A 25,939-nucleotide genomic window follows, 5' to 3' on the forward strand; every position below is an offset into this window, starting at 1 on the left:
AGAACAAAATCATAAATTCGCCTTGATTTTGTTCCCAATGGAGCCGAGCGGGAATTCGCTGTTGACTTTTAGCCTTTTCATGAATTTGTGAGGTTGCTTGACCCAGAATTTTCCTACAAGTGTTCATGAAAATCTAAATGTTTGGAGATGGAATAGAAATGAGCCGTTTGAAGAAGTTTGGAAATAAAATGTCTTTTTGTGTTCTTGAGACTTCTGTGTTATCACCAGCCCTATGTCTAGACATTCTTCTGCGTGCTGCTCCTGGGAAATGTGGGCTGTGAGGACATTTTATCAATGAACAGCTTCAGCAGCCCCTGTGCTGTTGTGCTAGTTAGGTAATAGTGAATTTTTCCTTCTATCAGTTTTGTGCTTCTTGCTGTCTTGGCAGACACTTTCAAACGGACCAAAAATTACCTGCCGATAAATAGTTGTAAGGGAACCAGACATCTCTTCTGTTTCCAGCTTATTGCAATGTACTAACTAATGATCTCACTGTGTCTACTATTTTTCCATTGTGTAGTTCAAAGGATCTGATCCATTTCTGCTAAGTTTTATGTCCAAATCTCATTTCAATTAGATGAACTCTTTAGTTACAAGAAATAAATGTTGTCTGAGTTTGGAATATCCCAATGTAATGTAAATTATATTAGGTACTTTGTCTCTAGTATGTATGTATCTAGCAGTTGCTATTAAAATAAATTCCTGTGGATTTCTGAATCCTTGGAACTTCCCCCCCTGTTTCTTAGCGCTTGCCTGTCCCCGAATGAGGGAAAAGCCGGCGGCAGCGAAGCCGGCTGCAAGCTTTATGGCCGCTGCTTGAGCAAGGACTGAATCTCTGTTTCAGCGCTTGTCACCTGCACCACTTTTTTAAATCTGCATGCAGACTAGACATTTAATTTGAACTCTCCCCTGACCCGTCTCCTAAGCAGAGGTAAAAATGCAGACGGTACCATTCTTTCTGAGGTCGGAGAATCACTGGGATAGAGCAGGCTGCAGCTCGTTATCGAACATGGCTCTGCCTTCGAGTTCAGCCTGTTCATGAGGTGTTAGCGGCCCGAGAGCAAGGAGTCTGTGGGCACTTTGGGTGCTTTCTGCACCCCGTCTGGGTGGCTCACGGCGCAGCGCTTTGGGTGCCTTGAAGTTGTTGCCCTTGAGGACTGCACGGCTGCGCTGTGCCTGTTACCATGATTCATACCTCCTCCGTCGATCTTTCCAGGAGCGCAAATAAAAGTTCTCCAGTTTGATTTGTCATGAGCCAGACGTCATGTTTAAGATCCGTAGGAAACTGTTACCACCCAGAAGACTAAAGAACTATATATTTTGTCTTCAGTACCTGAAGAAATCCCAAGCTGAAAATGAGCCAACTGTGTGCCCTGGCAGCAAAGACGACTAGCAGTGTCCAAGTAAAAATTGTTTAGAGACCTCAGGATTGGCCTTGATTTTCCCAGAATGGTTTTTTTTTCCACTCTGAAAAACTTTGGTCCTTATGCAGAAGCCCTCAATATAAGCATAATGTTAATTTTCACGGATTATCAGTGAGAAGTAATAGTAATTATCAAAGTAAAGAGTATGACTGCTGAAAAGAAATGTTTTTCTCGCAATCTGTAGTATTTCTTTAGTGTTGTCAGTCAATTAACTAGCAAACACTATTTTAAAGGGATGTTCTCTATTAAAAAATAATGGAGATCTCTGTTCTAAAAATACCTTTAATTGTAAAGGCAAATTCTAGTAATTCCATGTAATTCTTGTTATTTATATTCCAAATGCTTCAAAAAATTATGATTCAGCCCCCCAAAGTCATTATATTGGCTTAAAAATAATGAGATTAAAAAATAAATATACATCTAGTTCCCTTTTTTTTTTCCTGCAGCTTGTGCTTTGGAACCTTTAGGGTGCAATCAAATTATATTTTCAGGCTTTTGTCTGGGCCATAATGGCTAAAAGTTTACTTTTTTATGTATAAGAAACCAGAGATTCTTAGAAAATCACAGGATGCCAACCGTATTTTAAGGGCTTTTAAGAAAAACAATGAGTATTGTGAGACTCGCAAATAAAGTTGAAAGCGTTTGCAATAGCGTTGTAGGTAATTTGGTAACTGGTTACTTCTGTAAGTAGTTTCACTAACTACAGAGACTAACTGTTTACTCTTTTACAAGAGGACCATAAAATAACATAGCCCGTTTCAGTAGATTTACAGGGAGAAATAGCACATGTAGTACTTGGAGTTTCTGCTGGGTTATTTTCAGCCGATAGTATGTATTTTTAAGTAGGCATCAAGCTGAGACTATTTGGTAGAAAGAAATGACTGTTCTTCCTCTTCCAGGTATAGAGTTGGTTGAAGAGATCCACCCTCTCCCCATTTACACAGCAACTTTCACCCTCGTTTTCTTTTTACTCTAAAAAGCCTGGATTTTTTTCAAACGTTCTAATCGTTTAACGCAGCTTCGTGCACTGTATATTTCATTGCACAGAAAAGCTTGTGAAAGAATGTAAATGTATGTGGTTTGAATGCTGGGCTAAAATAGAAATATTCTATTTCACTGAATAGTAGGATAATTACTACAATAGTGCATCAGATTACTGTAAAAATACTTAATGTTCCCTACTGCATACATAATGTTTTAGTTAAATTATCTACTATGTTTATATTATAAGCCAAGAAAGTCAAACATATAGAACTTTGCTTGTTTGAATAATAGATTTTTCCATTTTCCAATCTATGTAGAAAAAGAAATTTATCTGTGATGGAAGTTCCCAACCAAGATAAAATTATACTTGGGGGTGAGAAATCTGATTAATTTTTGAGACATTTTCACAGCAGAGTTCAAGAGAGCGCTGCATCAGTTTAAGTGGAGTTATTTATTAGAGTCCCTGAACTGAAAACAAGGAACAGGAAGGAACAGGCTGGCGTGCATTTTTAACAGCTCTACAATATCTGGTTTGTACTTAGAGTATCAAAAGAGGGTGCACTTTTTTTCTTTAAATAAGGCATATGTTGGAAGGAATCACTACTGTTTGTGCCTATAGTTAAGCCAAAGGAAAGACACGCTGCATGTCAACATTTTCTTGTGGTAACACAATCAAAGCCAGGTCAAGACAGCAATGCTTTAAGGAACTGCAGGTGGCATGTTGCATTAAAAAGCCTTACGTGGTGTGACGTGCCTTTTGTTTGTTTGGCTGACCAATTCCGTTTTTATAACACTGTGATATAAAGTTCCTATGGGATTATTACTCATTTAGAAGGCCTGAAAGAAGCCTCATTTCGTTCCCCTCCCTTGGGTAAGATATTTAGAAGATTATTACTCATCACAGTGCATTCCAGAGCAACATGACTTTTGACTGTGACATTCCCACAAGAATGCAGTAAAGGCAGCAAAACGGAAGGTGTGTAGCATAAGGTATAGAGATTACATGGATACTTGACGTGTGCTTGACTGCCTGTCTGGTAACGTCATTCATAGCCCATGCTGTGCCGGAACACAATCTCTAATCCTTGCTTCTATCCTGCGTGCTGTCAGCCTGGCGGTTCCTATGTAAGGGGACAGGGAGGCCGCTCCTGCTAAACAAATGTGTAAGGAGGAAGCGGACGAACCGTTTGATTCCCTTTGTTGTCAGACTGGAATAAAATACAGAGTTCTAGAAAACATGACTGTGTAGTAGTTTGTCCTGTTTGGGCATTTTCATGTTTGGGTTATAGCCTCGTGGTGTTTGCTGGTGGAGGTTTCTTCTCAGTCCTACTAGTGAAGTACGTTTTACTAACGTGTGCCTGCCTTCCCTATAATTTTCAATACTTTGAAATAATAACAACGAATAGGTGGTCAGTCATATTTAAGATCAGGTCTTCTGTTCCATAAAAGTTCATTGCTTTGTAGATGTAGTCAAAACATTTATATAACCACGTCTTTCTGAACTGAAAATGAGTCCCAGAAGGGATCAAGAGGAGTACCAGAGAGCCTGAAAGAAACTGGAATCTACGTTATTGCACAAATCACTGCTGCTATATACCTGTTTGCTATGTGAAAATGTCTGAAATAGTAAGACTGGTTCAAGTGTCACAAGGAAGGAGTGTGGTCTTGGCTGGCTAAAGTTGCTGGACTGCAACAGAATTGTTTATAGACAGAATAATTTTGGTTTATGAAAAGAATGACTGTCTTCATGCGTATGCTGTAACAGACTGAGATGGATGGAAAAATGATAGAATCAGGTGTTGACTTTTTGAATCATCTGATGCTGCCCAGGTTGTTCTTCTGTGCGACTGAGAAACGTGAATGACAAATTTGAGACAACAGGAGTGGTTGGAAACCCTTTGCGAGAATACATTACAGGGGCTTGTCACTAGAAGTGTTGCTAGAAGTGGAAATTCTACGTGCCTGAAAGTCATGAAACACAAACCGTTAACTTGGAGATGAAATTGTCGGTGCAGATTATTTCACTGAGCGCACTGAAATCTGAAGGGCTAATAATGAATAGTGCCAAGGACCCTTCTTGTAGCAGCAGTCAGATTAGAGCAGAAGTGGTGTGGATGTTCAGAGGCAATTTCACAGGTGACGCCATCAAGTGGTTAGTGAAGGATTCTAGTTAAAAACCCCCTTGGAGCCTTCCAAGTTAGTCCTAAGAAAAGAAATCTAACTTCCAGCTGAAAGCATGTCTGTATCCTTACAAAATCCCTTGAGGGAGGTGAAGGATAGGAAGGAAATGGATTTCAGTTCTATAAACTGTGACTTTTGACGGGTTACACAAGCCATTTTTACCTGGAAGCAAGAGAATGTGGATATTAGTGTTTTAGTGTTTTTCTGTCCTACAGGATCATGATAGTTATCACTGCTTATATATAACATCCCAGATACAGAGGATCCCCAAAATACTTCACAAACTGTCTTGTCCTTCATGTGCATTTGAGTTTTAAATCTGAGCAAGGCCTTTATGCTAACTAATACAATACCTAAATTGGATAATTACATAGTTTTAAAATAAAAAAAAGTTCACAAAATGTGTGTTAACTAAGCTATCTTGTTCTAAAACAAACTTATATTGCATTTCTTTTTTGACTTGCAGAAATTTGAGTATTAGTAATCTTTCATACTTCAGTAATGAGATCCAGGTAGTAAGAGCTGGTGTTCAGAAGGTGCCAAGACTGGTCCCGAGTAAGGACAGCTCTCACCCTGAGGCCGATTTGCTGCCTTCAGCCAAACTATCGTGCCTCTTGGAACCTTTCTTGTAGTGGCTCTGTTCAGTCAGTCATTCTCCAGGCTATAGTTTTGCAAGTTTTATGTAATTTTTATTACATTTTTTGCAGATCTTGAGCTCCTTAGAGTCCAGGCAAATGAAAAGGAATCATTTATACCCTGATTTTGGCAATAAAAACATTAGCTGGCTTGAGAGCATTACAGAACCAGGGGGATCTAGTATCTGATGGTGTAGAGAGAGAGATGAAAGCTCTTGGAAGCTTATTTTCTGTTGTTTTTCAGCTTAGAAGTAGAGTGTCAAACCAAGCTTTTTAGATATCACAGAATGCTAAATATAATCCACAAATATCTTTTGAGTTACCTCCAGTGTTCTTTTCTAACTTGAGAGGTTAATTTTAAGCCTGCCGTCTCATGCAGCATCTAGAGGTTTTTTTCACTATGTTTTACAGAAATCTCTTCCATCTTCAGTGTCTCATGAGCGTTTTCCTTTCTAATTCAGGAACACAAGAAGCCATTGCAATGTGCCTACACGTAGAGACAAAACAAGCCGTCAATGAGACCCTGTGTGACCGTTCCAAGAGACCACCACCAATGGCTCGTGTTTGCAATGAGAATCTTTGCCCTCCAAGGTATACTGTAATAGTGAAATCATATTGTAGAAAATAAATGGTCAATGTGGCTTAAATAAACATTGGCTTTCCTAGAAAAGGGTCAGATTGCAGGATTGTGGTCTTGCTTTGGGATGAAATTTCACTGCTTCTGTCTTTAACAAGGTTGTTGGGTATTTTTTGTTTTTTGTTTCTTTTTAAGTCTTGTTCACTGCTTTTCCACACTTCACATCTCACTAATAAAATAGGCAACATTTTCTGAAATAAACTCTTCTGTTGAGACATTTGCTAGAGTTGGAAAAGCAACATTTACTCTTGTGGTGGAACAAGGAAAATTTTCAGACAATTTCACAAAAAATAAGGAATATTTACTTTCTATCCTTACAGAATGAAAAATTACAGTGAAATCATGCTTTAGATTAAAAGTTATTTTAATTTCATGCTTTTTTAGGAGCTGCATATAGTTCTGATGGATTTCTTTGTTTGCTCAGAGATACTGGAAAAGAACAAAAACAGTCCAAGTCCAAAAAAACCTAGCTAATTTGGTCGCTGAAAGGGCCATATGTGAAATTTTGACATGTGTTGCTTTATTTACCCACTTTTGATCTCTGACATCCCTGATCCTTTGCATATTGTTTCTACAGTGTGTTTGCAGAAACCTCCTCCTCCAAAATGTAGGGAAGAAAAGTTAACAGGAACAGGATGTTTTATAGAAAATGTATACACATTTAAAGAAAGTTTTGTAAATGTAAGAAAGGTCATATTTACATGTATAAATGTAAATGTTAGCAGGTTGCCAAGAGGAAACCTTTTTTTTTTTTTTTCCCCCTATTATTACTAATGAGGAGCATTCTGAAAATAAATTCTGGAGTCAAATTTGCTTGCAATGATTCTTTATTGCTTTATTGTAAATAACTTACTCATTTCTTTGTTACCTATAGGTTTATAATTCTTGTATATAATTTTGTTTTTCAGCAAAAGCAAGGGATGTTTTAGCTATCTATCAATAAATATGCCTTTAGGTTCTGCCTGGGTCTGATTGCCTGCTCCTTCCCCGTTCTGTAGTGTGTTGCTAAAATGCGGGCTTTTGGTTGTGTGCTTGGAACAGGTGGCAAAGCGGCCCGTGGAGGCGGTGCTCGGCTACGTGCGGAGTTGGGATACAGACCAGAGACGTGTTCTGTCAGCAGCCAGGAGGATCTACTGTTGCTCTTGAAAACTGCAAAGACAAAAAGCCTCATTCGTTACAAGCTTGTAACCAGATTGATTGTCCCCCCRTTTGGCATGTTGAGGAATGGCAACAGGTATGACTGGGTTATAGAAGTACTTTAAATGTAAGCAATATTCCTCTGGCCAGGTACCTAAAATTCTCTAGTTGGAGTAACATTGAAGAGAGCTCCTAAATGTTAGCATTTGAGTGTTTCAACTGATTTCATTAGAGCAAATTAATCCAGAATTAAAAATACTGCTTTTCACTAGTATGCCAATGAGTACCCTCAGGGTGAGATGCCGAATCCTATTTAAGGTTTCAGAAGACTGGATCTCAGTTACTCCAGACAACACCTCTCTTTCTATACTCTGAAAATACCATAACCTACTTTTGGAGATATCGTTTCTTTCTTTTTTTTGTCTCAAGGACAGAGTTTCCTAAATTGCCCCTAGGTATATTAACTGATGCTCAGCATAGTTGGATCTACCTGTAAGATGCATGTTTTTCTTTAAGATTTCTCCTAATTAATTGCATCTAGGTGGTATGACCACCTAGATATCCATGCCAGTATAAATGCTATGTTCTTTTCTTCTCCTTAGTGTTCACGTACCTGTGGAAGAGGGATTCAGAGCCGCAAAGTGTACTGTAAGCAGCTGTTGACAGATGGAAGTTTTCTAAAACACCCTGATGAGGTCTGCCAGGAACCTAAATTGCCAGATAGTAAACCGTGTGCAAAAGTTGATTGTCCTCCTCAATTAGTTGTAGGAGAATGGTCCAAGGTGAGCAGCCCACAACAAGGGCGAACCAAAACCTTCAAATGCAACCTGAACTCCAAAGATTTCTCTTTGGGTGAAAAATAGGTGATAGAAGTAACAAGTTCATAGGGTACCTGAAGGTTTCATAAAGCATGTAGCTGGACTAAACTGTGCATATTCATCCAATCCAGTTAATGAAGTGGAAATGAGTGATCAGAAAGTCGGCTGTCCAAGAAAGCAAATCTTTTCAGGAGCCCTGTGCCTTTATCCTGCTTAGACTCCAAATACAGCTACCCGCTTAGACTCCAAATACAGCTACCTGCCTACAACCATACTAATCACATCCCCCTTCTTCAGCTGTGTTTAAATTGCTAAAGGAAAGGCTGTAATGCTGTTTGAAATTTTCCTTTATGAATGCATTCTGCCAGGCATGTTTGGCTATTAATTATTTCATAGTAGGATTTCTGAAAAGCAAATCTTTGCATTATACTGCAGTACTTCCTCCTTCTTTCTCATTTAATCAAAGCTTGCCACCACCCCTGTCCAAAATGATTTAGAACAAGCTATTTAGAAGTTACAATTAAAGGTCTGTGCAGTATGAACAAGGAGAGCGGGTCGAGAGACGTGACACAGACTGTTTAGAATGTGCTGAATTGTTTCTCTTAGAAGACTAGGTCTCTTTCCTCTGTTCAGCCCTCAGTGGGACACACAGAAATACTGTCATGTTATTTTAATTGTTCCTGAGCTATTTGCTGGAAAAAATTAGCTGTCTTATATTCAGATTGCCTGGAAAAGTGGAGAGAGTTTAATGTCTGGATAACACAAGGATTCATATGAAATAGAACTCATTAGTGCGTGTGCGCACGTGTGACACACGCACACACATACACCAGTTTAAAATTAGCATGTGTGGAGTGGGATAGCAGGTTTAGTCTGACTGCATCCTTCCTTTCGCAGTGCTCAGTAAGCTGCGGTGTTGGAATCCAGCGAAGGAAACTTGCCTGCCAAAACCTAACAGCAAAGGGCCAATATGTCGCATTAAATGGATCAATGTGTAGCGGTCTGTCTCCTTCACTGCTTGTAAGGTCTTGTCAGATGAATGCCTGCAACAGTAAGTATGTTACTTTATGTAGTTTCCTACTGATTTGGGTTGAACTATTTATAAAGAAAAATCTGTGTACAGGCTGTTTATTCAAATCATCTCCCTACACTTTCACAACTTTACTAAGCTGGGATAAATTGAATGTTGTAATTGCTAGACCAGCAATAACAGGACTTTTTTTCTGCCAATTGAAAATAAATTTCATGGTCTGAAAAGGTAGTTTTTGAATACTTTAATGATGCCTTCACCTTCATACTTACCTACACTTGGTCTGATTTTGCCTTTATTCTTTACACTATTCCACGTGCAAAAATTGCCTCACTTGAGTATAAATTACAAAGGACATTAGAAAAGATAAGAATACAGCTCTGGCTTGTCTTTTCACTTTACATTCGTATTGCACTGGACATTTTGCTTAGCATGGTGGAATTCAAAACCTGAAGCTCTGTGCCAGTGATAACTTACGGTGTAATTTCTATCTTTCCTTATACAAATGAGGATCCCAGTCTCATGAGCTTTGCAGGAAGTGATGACAGTATGGGAACTGACAGTCTTTAAAAAATCCAGAGTCTTATTACTCCCTACATAAGAATCTATTAAGAAAAGGCTATTTATAGGAATTGTATAATTTGGGCACAATATGATTATGATACTGATAGTAGTTGCACTAATTGCACATGCAAAACACCCAGGGAAATATTTTACTGATATAACATATGTTAAGTTGCTTGTGAATGGGAATAGTGATATGTAGAGGCCATTCTAAATGCAGGTTCTGAACCTACGCTCTCCTTCCTTTAGAAAGGAGAGCATTAGTTTGGAGGCTGAGGGGGGAGGGAAAAGAAAGTTAAAAAGGAGAGTGTCAATTTGTAGGTTTGGGAGGAGAGGGGGGACCAAGAGCCTTCATGAATGGCCTGTTCCTGATCACACAGATAGACACGTTTTGATCCAATTCATGGTGCTATAAAGAAATAGTTACTTTATACATTTTCAAGCTTTGCTTAAAAAGTTATTCACAAAACAAAATAAGAAATAGAATAATTACTGATTCATACATAATATGAAACTTCTTTTCCTGGACTGTGTTTCAGATTAACATGCCAAAATCCTGAGGTTCAAAACTCCACTTAAATAAAGCCCTGTGGACTTTCAGGAATGTCCTTGGCATAAGGTTTAATAAAATATTTTGAGCTGCATATCTATCTGAATTTAATTAATTGTGGATAGTTGAATGGCAGTGTAGCTGGTTTGCAAATTGCTTAGCACAGACTGATATTAAAGTTACATTGTCAGCTCCCACCCCAGCGCCAAGAAAGTAGGGCACTGGATGGCCCAGGGAGCGCTCCTGAACCCAGCGGGCACAGATCAAACATAGGGAAGCTGATCGCTCTTCTCTTCCTCCATCACCACTGTCGCAGGGACCAGGGGAGCTCCTGCGGCTGGGTTGTGCCCGGCAATTCCCCGTGTAGGCGACAGCAGGGCAGGGGAAGGCGCGAGGCATGTCTGTACCCTCAGCTGCAGTTTGGCTTTTGCAGAAGCGGGCTCTTCGAGCATGTGGCACATGGCGCATGTTTTGCTTGGGGGCGCTGGGAATGGTTTTCCTCCCGGTGTCCTTTGGGAGCAGCATTTCAGAGCGCACCTCTGCAAGGCTCTGCTTCCATGGCTCAGCTGGGCTTCTGTATTTTTACCGTCTCATGAAGGTGCTGAGGCTTTTTAGACTCAATCTTCTACCCTGGGACTGGTAATTGTAGCTGTTTTCTACTTAATATTAGCCCTGTTAAGTCAGAAGCAGTCCCAACTCTGTGGGCTCTGAGAAATAGGTAGTRGCACCAGTGTGGCCCTGCGGTCGCCCAGAGCTGCCGCCTGGCTGAAGCTGTGCAGCCCCTGGAGGTTGTAGCCGTGGATGGATTTGTACCAGGTGGTAATGAGGTCCAGTGGCTCCAGCACAACCTCGTCAGGAAGCAAGATTTACCTTGAAGAAAAAACCCTCCCACGCAGCCCATTACCTCAGCAGCTGCAAGATTGGATGATACTAAGGATCTAGAAAATTCGTACTTATGTGGCCTTATTTATATGACCTTATATATTTATATGGCCTGCCATCCACAGCTCTGAACTCTGTTTCACTCCTAACCTTGCCCGCCAGTCACCAGTAAAAATATACACACCCTTTAGTGTTGAACTGCTAATGAGAGTTAGTGGTCTGTCTTTAAAAAAAAATGAAATGGATGAGACTTGTTAACATATTTATAAGTATGCGCTGGGTTTAGTTCCATGTTGGAATAACTAGTGTAAACAGAGCACAGCCTGAAGTATTTTAATTTGTGTGTTTAAAGTTACACTTACTGTGTCTGTAAGTTGGATTTGGAAATTGAAGATTTAATACTGGAACGTTTCCCTAAAAATAAATATTTGGGGCCCAATAACTTATTAAAAACAGGGCGCTACTTTAATAATTTTAGTAAATTCAGTGCCTAAAGCAATTTATTTGTTGTACCATATAAAATGGTTGAGGGAACCATGTATCTGGATAACGAATACTGATTTAAAAGCTGTGTAATTATGAAACCATGATATCCCCACTGGTCTGAACTCATTACCCAAAACATTGAAAATAACCATTTTGTTTTATAAGCATAAGAATGCACTCTAGGGTGTAGTTCGTATAGTGTACACACTTATTGAATGCTTGAAGCATTTAGCTTTTCGCCTGTTTCTTCACAGCATATTTGAAGCATATGTATGCAAGAAGCATGCAGTCTTTCGAATATCATCCGTGCGCCATCAGTGTGGTTGTCATTTTATTTATGTATGTACCTACCGAGTGGAATAGCAGTAATGATTCTGGATTCAGGCACATGGAGGGGTGTTTTTATTTACGTGTCCGCGTTGTGCCTCGCTGAGTCGCAGTGCAGCCTCTGAGCTTTGTCTGTGTTGCGTCCCAGAAGGCTGGGTCGCCCAGCGCAGCGGGGCTCTTCCCTAGCCCGGGACCCACCGTTGCCCGACGCGTCCCAGCTGGCCACTTCCATCTTGCGGCAAGCGAGCTCAAGGCGAGCGGGCCCTAGCTCCGCTCCTCCTACAGCACTGTATTTCTCACCTACCGAGCGTTTTCGAAGTGAGGTTACTTCTGCCGATCCAAGCGGGGAGGGTAGCTGGCAGCAGTGAGTCAAGGCAGTGGTATCCGCAGTCCCGCGGTCGTTCTCACGTTGTCTCCGGTGCCGCTGTGGCCGCTGCTGCTGGGAAAGCCTGTTGGCGCTGGTAGTCACTCGCRCAGCTCCCTAGGAACCTTTTAGCGTCCAAGTGCCTTCAGCACAATGCGGGAGGAGCCTCATAACATCGAGTGTCTCCATACCCAGTCTGCCTGGGGCTTTATTCAGTGTTGTCTGCCTTTGCCAATTCAGCCGACTACTACATCCAGCCTCTCAAAGATTTGACTTTTCCCTCTCTCCTCCCTTCCCTCTCTACTTTTTTGGCACAACGCTGTGAGCAACTCATCTTTCAACCCAAAGAAATTACCCTCAGTCAGTGATAATAGGATGCCTTTGCTCGTTGCATGTGCTGTGTCTTCACTGACTGTTTCTTTCACCTCCTGCATTGCTATCAGGTTGGCTTCAATGTGTCAGACAACCTGCAAGGCCAGCCAACAATTTAAATAACAGTCAAGGGGAGCCTTACTTTTCAGATAGACTTTGTTTTATTTAGATCGTTCTGCACTCAACAGTGCTCAAATGTGGGGAAATTGATAATGTGTTCGAATCTTTTGATTCAATTTTTCCACTCCCTTTTTGCCTAGACTTTCTGAGGCAGCAATGGGAAACATAAGTATAATATGATTTTATATATACATATTATATACATGAATATATTGTATAATACATGTTTATATACATTGATATATGTGTGCACCATCTATATCCTTCATATAGGTATATGTCTTCTGTAGCTTTTCATTGTTAGGAGATCTGGGGAAGAAAGAATAGGCTTCTTGGCTGGCACAGGYGAATGTTATGGTTTCATGTTGTTCATATTTTTGCATTTTTGTGATTCAGATAAAAGCTCAACATGTTGCAACCTGACTTGAACAGAGTCAGGAAAGACTCTGTCAAGCATTCAGTGAAAAGCAGATTTTGTTAGCGTGAGTGCCAATGATTAGATACTTTGCAACACTTTTTTTTTTTCTAGAGATTAAAGCAAAGCCTCCAGAAAAGTATTCTGCTCATGGACCTCAGATTGTCAGTATTCACCGAGTCTACATTCAAACGAGACAAGAGAAGCGCATTAATTTTACCATTGGAAGCAGAGCCTACTTACTTCCAAAAACATCTGTTGTAATTAAGTGCCCTGTACGGAGGTTCCAGAAATCACTTATCCGGTGGGAGAAAGATGGGCAACACTTACAAAACTCTAAAAGACTTGGCATCACCAAGTCAGGCTCGCTGAAAATACATAGTCTTGAAGCTACTGATATTGGTGTGTACCGGTGTATTGCAGGCTCTGTACATGAGACATTTGTTCTCAAACTTATTGGTGCTGATAACAGATTAATAGAGCCACCAAACCTTAGAAAATATGCCAGTGAGAGCAGTAACGCAGACCACAATGAGGCCAACAGCTTTGGGGCCAAGTGGCATAAAATGAGCAAAATGTGGCAAATGTGGAGCAAGAAGAATGAGCTCTATCTGGGTGACAGGCAAGTAAATGACCAACCATTTCTAAGAAATCTTGAAACCTTTGGGAGCAATTCAGCAGAAGAATTTGGCTCTCGTGAATTCAAGAACAAACGACTGGAAGCAGCGGTTCTTCAAGGCGCCTACAGCATGGACACGGTGCAGTTTGAAGAACTGATAAGGAACATGAGTCAGCTCATTGAAACCGGAGAAGTCACTGACGACTTGGCATCCCAGCTCATTTATCAGTTAGTTGCTGAATTAGCCAGGCCTCCACAACCAACCACTGAAAAGTGGAAGGGGGCCCAGGATGGGAAATTTGCCACAAAACTCACAGGCAAATCTCCAAATGAATCTGAACGTTTCAGCACAAAAACTGTCGATAAGTTGATGTTTGACCAGAAGGTTCCAGTTATTATGAGGCAGAAACAAATTCCTGGAGTTTCCTTTAACAAAACAGTAACTGTACGAGTTGGAAATACAGTTTTTCTGACCAAGAATACTCATGCTGTCAATCTACTATGTGAAACAGCTGGTGCTAGTGAAGTGAAATATACTTGGACAAAAGATGGTGAGATATTAAAATCCTCTGAGAAGTAAGTAAATATATTTTCCTTTGTTTTTAAATGACTTATGTCACTATCAACTGTTAAAATTCACCTTGCTGTGCAATATTAGAACACATACTGTTGCAAAAATGAGATATGTGTGAACACTGCCTTCCATCTTTTTATTTAAATAATTTCATTTTTGTTTCAAAAGTCTGTCACATTGTTTTGCTCTACCAATGTCCAAGGGTGCATTCATTTCCACAGTATTACATGGGAAGAGTGATCTTTGCATTAAGTGAAATGTTCTGGATATCCTAAGTGTGTATTTTGTGATCCACCTTACTCATTTCGGCTGCATCAGATAATAAACAAATTTATATTAAATTAAATTAAAAAGCCTATTGAATTGGTTTCATATACCACATATAGTGAGATCGCATTAAAAACTTCTGCCGTGCTAGAGATGAAAATTGATCTTAGTTACTCCTCTTTTTAAGGAAAGAAAATGACATTGGTATCTTCACCATCCTTAGAGAATAATTTTTTAAGTATACCTATAGCTGCACAACTTCAATTTAAAAAGAAAAAAATAATTTTTATGTTTTTTTTAATACTTTTTAACTTCCAGACATTTCTGTTGAAGATAGTGGAATACTAAAATAGCAAAGGACCTATATTACTACCTCAACCATACCTGAAGAACAAGTAGAGCAAGAGTGTGTGATATTCAGATATTTGCTCAAGACTGAGCAAATACTTTTACTTCAGTGCTGATAACCTAGAAGCTCACCTGATAATATTAACATTAACTTTGTGTGTGAGCCTCTTGAATTATAGCTAGCTCTTGAGTAATGAAAAAAACGATTCTAAAATGATAAAGATATTTTTGGATATTTCTCAACATACTTAACTGATTAACCCCACTGCCAAGAAAAATATGCTTCTGCAGAGCTATCAATTAAAGCAAAGACACCAAAACTAAGCCATTTTTAAAAGTGAAAATGTTTTTGGAACCACATAGCTCCTACTAGTTGTGTTTATTTTGTGAACTATGTGTAATTTCCCATTAATTTGTTGCAAGTGATGCTTTCATTTTTGGGGGAATGATGGTGTTTTGTATATTCACGAGTATCTTTTTGATTCCTAATGCCTACTTTCATAAATTGCCTTCRTTTTAGCCCAGATTGACATTCTTTCACGTTAAGGGCTATATGGGCAAGCAGTTTTCCTTTTCCTACTTTTTTTGCTACATTTCTTATACACAAATGCACGCACACACACACACATATATATATTTATAGATACATATATATACACATACACATGCACATGCTCAAAAGCTAGTGATAGCAATAATATTGCACCTGAAAAAATACGAGAAGATGAGCGTGTTGTGTATCTGTTAGGTTTGTGAAAGGAGGCTGTGTGTTCTTCATGCATGAGAGGGCTTATTTTGTTGGGGTTCAAGTATTTTTAATATGTTTTTGTGTATCTCTTACTTTTGTGTGTGTACTCGGTGTTGGAGAATGCCAGATCCACAATTGTTTTGGACATGACTAGTGTATGCCTGAGAAAGGTAACAAGGGGGAAAAGCATGACACATCCAGGCTGCTATTTTCAGCCTCTTTCCCAGCATGTGATGCTCTCTCTTGTCTTGCCACTGAGATGGCAGGCAAGGCAGGCAAGGTTTAATAATAACAATAAAAAATCTCAAGCTACACTAATCTGGAAGTCAGATTAGCTCATACATTTGCAAATTCTCCAATCCTGCTGAAAACCAAGCTTGCTCTGGAGAAATGGATCTCTTGCCAAAACTTTTACTAGTGATAGTCTGATTTCTTCATGCTATTGTTCCCGGGAGATTCTGGTTTGTAGTAGCAAACTAACTGTACTCCAAAGTGCTGCAAATAGGACACAGCTTTGGGGGAAAAGGGCTTATCTGAAAGATCCTTCTGTATCCTTATTGCTTCCCCCTTGCCACCAAAGAGGAGGCAGATGGCTATTGCACGCACTGGTCTAGAATGGTAAACGCCTAAAAAGCAGTTTTGCTGCTGTACCTGTAAACTCTTGCAAGAAGACCCATTAGCAGCTGGGTTTCTCCCGGGACAGTAACCTGTGTCTTTTCTTGAAGGGTAATCCTGGACACAGTTGGAAAAGTGCAGATTCAGAATCCTACTCGAAGGGAACTTGGTGCATATGGATGCCTGGTTGTTAATGACTTTGGTTTTGATATGGAAACATCTTTGCTATTACGGGCAGGTAAGACTGCGGCGTCCATGCAATCAGGCATGTATTTTTTTCATACAAACACCCATCCCCACTGCAACGGGAAATGATTGGCAGTCCATGCAATTCTGCCTAAGTTAAGAGGTAGCAATGAGACCTTGTTGCTGCTCTAAAACCACAGCAGGTGTGAACAGAGTCTATCTAACCCACCTGCATTTTCTGGCTGCTGCTTTGCAGACTGAATTCTGTTTCAAATGTGATGAACTTAAACACATGGTCTGCATTTAAAAGCCAAAGAAAGCTTTTAAAACCGATTATTCCTTTCTTTTAATTTCAAAGAGGTTCCTGTCATTTTCTCCTCCTTGTTAAATGTTACAAATCTGGAAGCCAGCAATCTTTCTGTAGTTGTTGGAGGTACGGTCATGGCAAGAATTGGAGCAAATATTGTGGTTGAGTGTCCAGTGAAAGGTAAGCAAGAACGCTACTGACATTCCTTGTAATGTTGGAATATGAAGTTTACCGTATGTCTTGGAAAAAAGTAACCAGCAAAAGCAGTGAATCATTAATCATTAGTCATTTTTGTTAGGCTTGTCACCTCACCAGCCCTATTTCTCTTCTGTCTGTCACTTTAATTTATACACACGTGTATGTGTTCAAGCAGGCTTTCCTTTAAAAGTACTTCTCTTTCCATGAAAGAGGCTCCACTGCGGAGCGTAAAGCCCACCAAAGCGAGTGATTATCTTGCTGCAATAGCAAGCACAGCCAGCTGACTTGCTCATCAGAGAACTTTCCTTATCCCTATTTGAGATGCACATATGTCTAGACTATTGTTAAAACTGAAAATGAAATCTCCAGCCACAGCTTAATAGAACTTTAAACCTGACAGTGAAGTAAACTTACCTTTTAGAGCCATCAGTCTGCAGCTGCAGTAAGGAAACAAAGAGAAGTGCCGAGCCGCAAGAGTCTGTAGATATTGTCTAGCTCAACATCTGTGGAGCAGCTCTTAGGTTGATCAGAAGCTACATGTATTAAGCAGTTCACCATTTCCTTTTATTTTCTAGTCTTTTGTATGGGCAAGGTAGGTATTCTACTTTTAATCTCATCGTTACTGTTTTTTAAGTTTCAATCATAAGATTTAATTCACAGTGGTAATATTCTGCCAAATATTTGATGAGGTGAAGGTCAGCCTTTTATGCCTTGTTGAAGCAGACGCATGAAAGAGCTAGAAACAATGAACATTGCAACTGAAATTGTCCAAGAAGTTAGTGTGCCATTTACATTTGTATTGCTGGGGGGACATTTCAGAAAGATGGTGTTGATATTAACCCAAAATAGTGATAGAAATATATATATGCAAATAGTTCTGCATACAATAGTGGCGCCAGGCTGACATATATTAGGACATGTGGCTCTGCTATTCACTGTTGTACCAAGGCTAATTCTTTGATGAAGTAATATTTTCCAACGATAGTTTGGCAACTCTATGTATAACTGACCTACATCGCAGATTTAGCAGAGAGTTAACGTCACACTGTTAATATTAATATTGTTAGGATGGGTGAGCAGTTAGCAATTTTAAATATAAATTAATATTTTCACATGGGACTGTAGACTTCCAAGTGCTTTAGAACTGTGTATGTTAGTGAGCCAAATTTCAGTTATGCTTAGACACCAGTGTTGACTTAGAAAATGATTTATCTAATTGCTTTACTTCCTGTCATTGCCAAGGAAGTAAGTATTACTGTTTGTGAATAAAACAGAGCTTGTATGTTTTAAAATTTCACTTAGCCTAGAAGCTGAAAAACTTATGAAATGATGTAAGCACACTTTTTCTGTTTTCCTTCCTTAATCAAGAATAATACACAACTAACTTTAGTTCCAGAAGACTGAACTTAATAGCACTTTATGCTAATATGTTTGTCTAATAGGGTGGGACGCAAAAGTCTGTCAGAGTTTGCTGTGTAGTAAAATGAGAGCTTTGCTGTGAATACTGATAAAACATGTTGTGACATTATCGTATGTGCAAGAGCTTGATTTCTGAAAAAGTGAACCAGAAAAAATATTAGTATTTTGATGTACTCTAAAAGTCCTCTTCCTACGAATAGGTAACCTGAGTCTGCTGGAGTCCTGGTTTTGCTCATTTTTTCTCCTCGTTAGATACGTTGATTTACAGTAATAGTCTCCTACCTTCTTGGAGTAATAGCCCACTGTAAATCCTTACAATGAATATTTTGATTAAAAATACCATTAGACAACCATGCAGTGTGACTCTGTAGACCAGCTGAGGACCTCTTAGGCCTGTGGGTGATGTTAGGACTGTAACATCAAAGTGGCTGTAAGAGCAATTCTTTCTCTTAGTGGCGGGGAGACCCGGACTATGGATCTAGAGCACCTTTTCTTCACTGCCCTATCCTTTGAATATGCAGAAAGGAGGATGTGTTTTCTGTGTAGATAACAGCTTCTCTCTCTGTTGTAAGCAAAGTATCGCTAGATAAGGCTGTGATGTTCTTCGTGTTTTGCTGCATATATATTCAGGATCYATTGGCACAGACCTTACTCATACAAATTTTCCAGTGATGCCAAACAGATATATCCGAGCTGTTGGACTCTTGCTAGCCCACAAAATAATCATGCATAAGAACAACCACCCAATGAACATGGTGTCTATGTGCATGAAGAATTTTAGTGCCATGCCACTAGCAGAATTCTTAAATTACTTTTGAACTTCTTGGCTGCAATGACTTTTGAGGGTTTTTTCCATAGGCTGAATAACCTATAATCCTTATTTATAGCTGTTCTAACCATGGTTTTCTTTGTGAATAAATCTACATATGGAGTTCTGCATTTTGTGTCTAACAGTGCAGGGTCTATTCAGGAATTTTCTTTCTGAAATGTGTATGAAAATCATGTATATATGCAAAAATGGTAAGTCATGGTTCATTTAGGAGCACATCATGAGCGGAAGAGCTGGGAGCAGGAGCAGCCCACCCAACAAACCAGCAAAGACTATTGTGAGAGGTAGAGAGAGGGTGATGTTGTAGGGAAAGATTTACTTTTCAGCCTCCTCTAAAGGCCAGCTAATGGCTGTACAATACAGCCTTTAGTTATTCATAGCCAAGAAGAGACCCAAATGTATTGCACTTAAGGGCCTCTGGGTTCGTTAGGCCACCTTATGTCCTTTACGTTAAATCCATCCAACAAGAAAGTTTAATATTACATGCAGAGTTAGAGAGCAGAGGGTTTTTTTCTTGTTTTGTTGTTACTAGTTTGGTTCTTTTTGTCCTTTTGAAAGACTTTCTCACACACTCTAAAAATCACAGTCAGGTAGCAAATACTTAGATATGCTATAGAGCAATGTATCCTAATAAATTACAGAACATTAAGGCAAGAGTTAAGAAAATTATTTCAGCTAAATTGCTGAAACCTATTTTATATATTTCTCTTCTTAATTTATAATAAAAATATATTTCCACTAATTATAATAAATTCACTTTTATAGGTCCCACACGAGTGTATGATAGAAAATATTCATAACATTCTCGACAGATTCATATTCCATTCTTACAGCCAACAGCGTTTCAATCAACACACATGGTATAAATATCAATACTGATTGCTCCAAATTGCTCTTGGATAACATTTATTGTATTTGCAGAAAAGATCTTCTTGTGATTATTACTAAAATAAACTAAAACTGTCAGACTCCATTTATTGTGAAACCTTGAGAGTTCTTAGCTGAAGTAAAATAGGAAAAAAGAGACGTGTAAAATGTGCGTTGTATGCCCCCTGCTGGTGAGGGAGTAGAAAAGAAATATACTGAGTTGAGATTGTATTACATACACGTTGTATTGCATCTCTGAAATGTATTGGGTTGAAGACTTTTAAGAGTAAAAACTTCATCCAAATTCTGCATACTAATGAACATACTTTGGCTCTCTAAGAATAATATCGATAAAGATTTGGTGAGAAGTATACAAAACCTATTGAATCAGGGTTGTCTTTCTGCACACATTTCACAAAGTTCTCCTTCTCCTTGCTGTCAGTATTGGAACTTGAAGCACGTCTGGATAAATCAGCAGTTTGATTTTCCATCTGTTCCTTCATTTACCCACACTAATCCAAATGCGACTTTGCTGTCCTTTGTCTTCTATGTTTAACCCCTCAGAAGTCATCTCAGTGAAGAAAAACAGCAATTAAATACATAGGATTCTGGATCTTAATTTCTTTTAGATTTTTTAATGTGTCTCTAAAAGTAATTAATAATGGATTTCAAAGGTGTATAGGGGTAAGTGCAACTATATTTCATGAGGAAGGGATGATGTATACTCACACTATTTATAGTAGCAAAAATCTTTTGTTCTTAATCTTCTTTAAGTGCATCTCCATTAGTGTTTTAGTTTGGATCAGGTGTAAGCGTTGAAGTAAATCTTACAGTTGTTCCCACTTAACTGTGCTTTGGTTTGTATCTTGCTACAGTCTCAGAGCCTGAAAACTGAATCTCTTTTGCATGAAACTAAGCTGAAAAGTGTGCCCGGGAGTGCACCAAGTACTCTCCAAATACGAATGGGCAGCAAGTCCCAGGGGCCAGGCTAGAGCCAAGTAGTCCAGAGCAGCCTTCACCCAAACACACGTCGCATGTGTGCTAGGTCCTTGGTACCTGCTCTCTCTCTTTACAACCCCATCCCTGACGCCCTCCCAGCTTGCTAATGTAGATGTAGCCTACACCGCCTGTGGAAAAAACATGAATTGTAACTGTTCACACCACTGCTTTTCTGTTGTGTATTCTTCTCCTTCTCTCCCAGCTTTCCTTACTGAGGTAGAGGTTTGCCTCAGACTCCTATTTCAGGAGGCATTAATGTGGATTTTGTTAGAGAAAGGCAAAATATCAGAAATCCTTTAGTCTTGTTGGGAACGCTCAGCAGGTGTGGGGTGTTCCCTTTGTACTCTGCTTGGATTTTCAAAAAGCTGTCAGAGCTTCCCTAGGCAAAGCTAAAGAAACTCTCACAGTGTAAAAGAAGAGGTTACTTTGTTGATTAGAACATGATTAAATAATAGGCAGTAAATGGAAGGAAGAAGTTGTCAATTTTTTCAGTGGAGGGGGATTATCAGTCAGGTGCCCCAAGACTGTTCCGGGACTTGGGATTTTCAACATATTTATGAAAGTTCTGAAACAAAATGTGAACAGTTAGTTGACAAAAACTGAAGGGTCAAGAATAATCATGGATAATAAATCTTAAGTTAGATGCAAAGAGCTGCAGCAGGATCACACAAATAGCATTTAGTTGTTAAATTGAGGCAGACAGTGTTCAGAGTTGATAAGTGCAAACTAAATGTACATGTAGAAAAAATAACTTTAAATATAGACATGTGCACACAGTGGTGGGCTGTACTTGAAGAACTGTCACTCAGAGGAAGGTTTGTGGAGCCATGGTGGTTAGTGACCTGGGGACCTTGGCTTCCTCCTGCGTGGTGGCCATAAAGGCAAGTCAGGGCTACTGGAAAACAAACTGATAAGAGAAAGTATAATTTGGCTACTGTTTAAACCCATGGGGCATCCTGTTTGCAGTTCTGGTCACCTCAGCTCAAAAGAATATAGCAGTACTAGAAAAGGTAGAAGGAAAACATAAGAAAAAATAACAAGCATGATGGTCTAAGTGCCACCTCTGGTTTAGGCAGTCAGGAAGATATACTGAGGAGGGGTCAGTCCATAAATGCCATGATTTTAATGCTCTTTCCCTACGCATCCCCAGCTGCCCACCACCGGACATACAATGCCGCGTTAGATGGACTTCAGGTCTGATTAAGGATGGCAATTCCTGTGTAGTTCTTTTAATTTCTGATAAAACTATATTTTCTGAGTCCTGGAATATATATCTGCTTCAAGTCCTTGATTATGTATCTCCTCCAAGACCATAAATATCTGGGTCCTTGGTGATATAGCCACGGCTATTCAGTTTGAATGACCAGCTAACCAGCTAGGCAGAGCTGTCTCTGACAAAATCGGTGAGGTGTGGGATTGCCCTAAGGTGCACCAACCACATCCTTGTTGGGGGTCCCCTAGAGAGTTTAGTCTAGCAGTTATTTCTGAGTTCTTACTCGATTCAGCCCTCTTATATAGATGCCTAAATAGAGTTGCCTAATTTTAAATGCCAATTTTTTGAAAAATCTTAGCCCTAAACTCCTGCAGCTCTTCGAGCTGACAGAGAACTAAAGAGGACCTGGCAGAGCTGTAGCAAGGGTGGGATGAGAAGGGCTCTTGCTTTAGAGACCCCTCTGAGGAGGTCACCAGACATCAGCAAATATACCTGAATTCTGCCAGCTGCTGCTACTGCTTAGGAAGAGGGGCTGTCACCTGGCTGGTAGAAAGAGGCAGAGAGAATAGCTTTGAGAGACTGTGGGAAAGTGGGGCAGGATCAGGGAGCAGGTTGGAAGACCTCACCGAGTGCCAGAACGTCTCCCTCTGGTTCTCAGTCCAGGCCTATTGCTCCCTGTGAAGCTGGCAAGGTTCGTGCAGGTAATTCCACTAGCAGCATAGTCTAGGCTCTTTGAAGTTCACTAGGAGTTGATTGGCTCAAGCATAGTACAGATAAGTTTAAAGGAATTTTGTGATTTCTGCTAGAGAAAATAAGAAAATATATCAGCTGAAGAAATTGTATTGTAAGTTATGCTAATTCCACTGTAGCTGTTAGTGTAGAAGAAGTAATATTCAGAGGACATTCATCGTGTACACTGCTGACCCAGAATCATTTCCTCTGAAAAATGACATGCAAAGCTGGCCTCTAAAGTTAGGTAAACTTTTAGAAAAGTGCAGCAAAATGTGATTTCTGCCAGCGCAGTTCTGCCTTGCTCTTGAATGGGAAATACAGAATACTTTATGAGATTCTACAAAGCTGGGGGAAAAATTTCTGAAGACATATCCAATGTTTTAGAGCAACTAGCTAGTAGGCCAAGATTTTTATAGTGTGTAATATTTCATAGGGCTTTCAAGGTTGGAGGAAATTTGTTTTTGAACACTGAATATTTTAAGGGCACCCTACAGTGCAGATTCTTTTTTTTTTCTTTCTTTTTTTAAACATGTGTTTCACAGTCCCATCCGGAGCTAGAGTTTTTTTCCGTAACATTTGCTGTCCCAGGGCCACTCATGGTGGAAAATGACTTTTTTCATGGAACATTGAGTATTTTAGAACTGCTCCAGTGCTAGTGGAAAATAACCTGTGTTTGAGGTCAGAAAAATAGATTAAACTAATTTTAAAGTTTTGTAGCTACTTAGGTCTGTAGCAGAACTTTTTAACATCAAAGGATTTAGATCCATTACAAGATCAAAATTCTGACTTTTAAGTTTTACTTTTTTAAGGCTAGTAAGGCCCCAATTCAGCATCACATCTTTGTTCCTGAAGCACAATTATAGCCATGTTTAATTTTAAGCATGTATTTAATCGCATTCTCTAATAGGGATGGATTTAATCATGTGCTTAAGTGCTTTCCTGACTTGGAGCCATAGGATATGACTGTTTTATTCTGCTACTTGCTGAAGTCAGTGACGAATCTCCCATTTGAATCCCTGGGATCTAAACTGCATTCAGGGTTTCTGAACCTTTGGCAGTTTGTGTGAGTAGATACCTTTGGGCTCATCCTCAGCTGCATCTGAGTGGAGGTGGGGTATGAAGCAAACAAAGGTGGCTTTGAGCCATCTCTTACCTCTTCTCATTTTTGTCCTGGCCTGGGATCAAACCAGGAACTCTTCTGCTTGAAAGTAATATTTTCTTGGATGTAGATAGGAAATGACTTCCTTCCAGGATTGCAAACTGGAAGATACACTTTTTTTTCTTGAAGAGAAGGTCTAGGAACTGATTCTAAAATTATTTGGTGTCTTCTGACCAATATGGATAGACAGCCATTTTGCAGAAGAAGCTTTTGTAGATGTGTTAAATTTGGACAGGAAGATGAAAAGAAAGACACATTTTAAAACCGTCCCAGAGAGGACAATGGCAACAGTAGAAACGTCTTTGAGTCAGAAGAACAGAGGGCAGAAAAATATAGCAGTGAGAGGGAAGTATTTTTAAAATTCAACATAGTTAGCTGTTAAACATTTCTATTAATAATCCTGAACACATATTTCTTATTTAACCGGTCTTCTCTACGCAGTCCTGTAATGGAAGGGCATTTTGAAGAGGGAGTGAATGTTATTTTTGTCCATGTAAAGTCCCAGGGTAAATCAGTCTTTGTGTAAAGGAGAGTCAAGCATTTGCAGTAAAATTCAACTCTGTGCAGAGGATGAAGTACCCATCAAGTCCTGCTTATGCCTGTAAGTTTAAGTATAATAATACAAGGAAAAAGTCATCTCATGGTTTGGCCTCTTCTTGCTTAGTTTAATTTCTCTTCAGAAAAGAAAGCTTAATATTTATAAAACTTTTAAAGCTTTATTGACACAAATACTAAAGGATAAAGCACAGATTTTAGGCCTTAACTGTTTTGCCTAGGAAAAACAGCTTTTTTGCATTTTGATGGCCTGCTTTGAAGTATCCTGCAGTTTTTTGTGTAGCTAAATCAGTGCTATTCAGAGTAGTACTGAGAGTCTTGTCACAAGAGGAACGGGAGAATTGTATACCTTGCCCTCTTTCTCACAAGAGCTGGTAGATAATCTTTAACTCAGTGTGCAGCCCTGCATGCCAGTAGGGAAGCAAAATCTTATCTCAGGAGTAGTAAACGTGGGGTCTTATTTCTAAAGGGAAAGTATTGAAAAGCTGCGTGATGGAAGCTTATGCCACAGAAACGCACAAATAATGGTAATTGCGTGTTGGGGTTGTGCTGTGAGCTACCTTATGAGAAGGGGTTTTAAGCAAAGCACTGTTAAGCACAGAGACTATTAAAAAGGTAAATGCACATTTAAAAATAGTTTTGTTTGAGTATCTTCCAACAGTAAGAGTTCCTCCTGATAGGAATTCCAGAAATGACAGTATGCACAAGAACTCGGTGTCTTTCGTGAGAGTTATGGCAGAAAAGGATTTCTGACTGGCCCCGTAAACATGCAGATAAGCTGAAGCTGTCCCAAAGAACTCGCAATGTGTCTGCTGCTTCACCCAAGCATGCAAAGGAGCTGGACTGTAAGGGATGGCTTTACATTCTTCTCCTGTCTGTTTTATTTCTTTAATCCATTTATTGGGTGTCTATCAGCAGATGTGAATAGTACAACACAATAAAAACTTGTTTCTGGCCCAATACTGTGCTGCCCCTCTCTAGACACACAAGCCTTTGTATCACCTTTGTGCTCTTCAGTTTGGAGTTCCCTTGGAAGGCTGGGTTAGAGGCCCCCTTCTTCTAGCATGCAGCTGTGTCTTCTATATGTATAGATTTAACTGATAATTTTTAAATATTTTTTTTCACTTTCTGCAAGTGACAGCACCCTTAAGATAATTTGGATGGATTCACTGTGCATTTCAGTTGGGCTGACTGCTGTACTGCCATGCACGGCTCTGTCCACACTTTTGCTCCTTAGACCTTTTGTTTATTCACTGTATTCACTTGAGAAATGGCCTGATTTACTTTCTAGTGTGTGTGGTACTGCATGATTTCCACTCCCCCCCCCCCCCAGAGAATTGTATGGAGGTCCTTGGGGCAGAAGGAGGAATTACTGGCT

At 39.6% G+C, this 25,939-nt stretch overlaps 1 protein-coding gene across 1 annotated transcript in view; it reads left to right on the plus strand.

The window, feature by feature from the left end:
• The window catches only part of ADAMTSL3 (ADAMTS like 3), a 195,590-nt gene that overhangs the window by 155,187 nt on the left and 14,464 nt on the right, over positions 1-25,939 (plus strand). Inside the window, exons 16-22 of the mRNA XM_026060624.1 lie at positions 5,686-5,815; positions 6,903-7,095; positions 7,601-7,780; positions 8,714-8,867; positions 13,041-14,121; positions 16,208-16,335; positions 16,642-16,770. Coding sequence (XP_025916409.1) covers positions 5,686-5,815; positions 6,903-7,095; positions 7,601-7,780; positions 8,714-8,867; positions 13,041-14,121; positions 16,208-16,335; positions 16,642-16,770 — 1,995 coding nt within the window. The remainder of the gene's footprint in view (positions 1-5,685; positions 5,816-6,902; positions 7,096-7,600; positions 7,781-8,713; positions 8,868-13,040; positions 14,122-16,207; positions 16,336-16,641; positions 16,771-25,939) is intronic.

This window comes from Apteryx rowi, unplaced genomic scaffold (assembly GCF_003343035.1).
Source record: "Apteryx rowi isolate R43461 unplaced genomic scaffold, aptRow1 scaffold_17, whole genome shotgun sequence".
Lineage (NCBI taxonomy): Eukaryota > Metazoa > Chordata > Aves > Apterygiformes > Apterygidae > Apteryx > Apteryx rowi.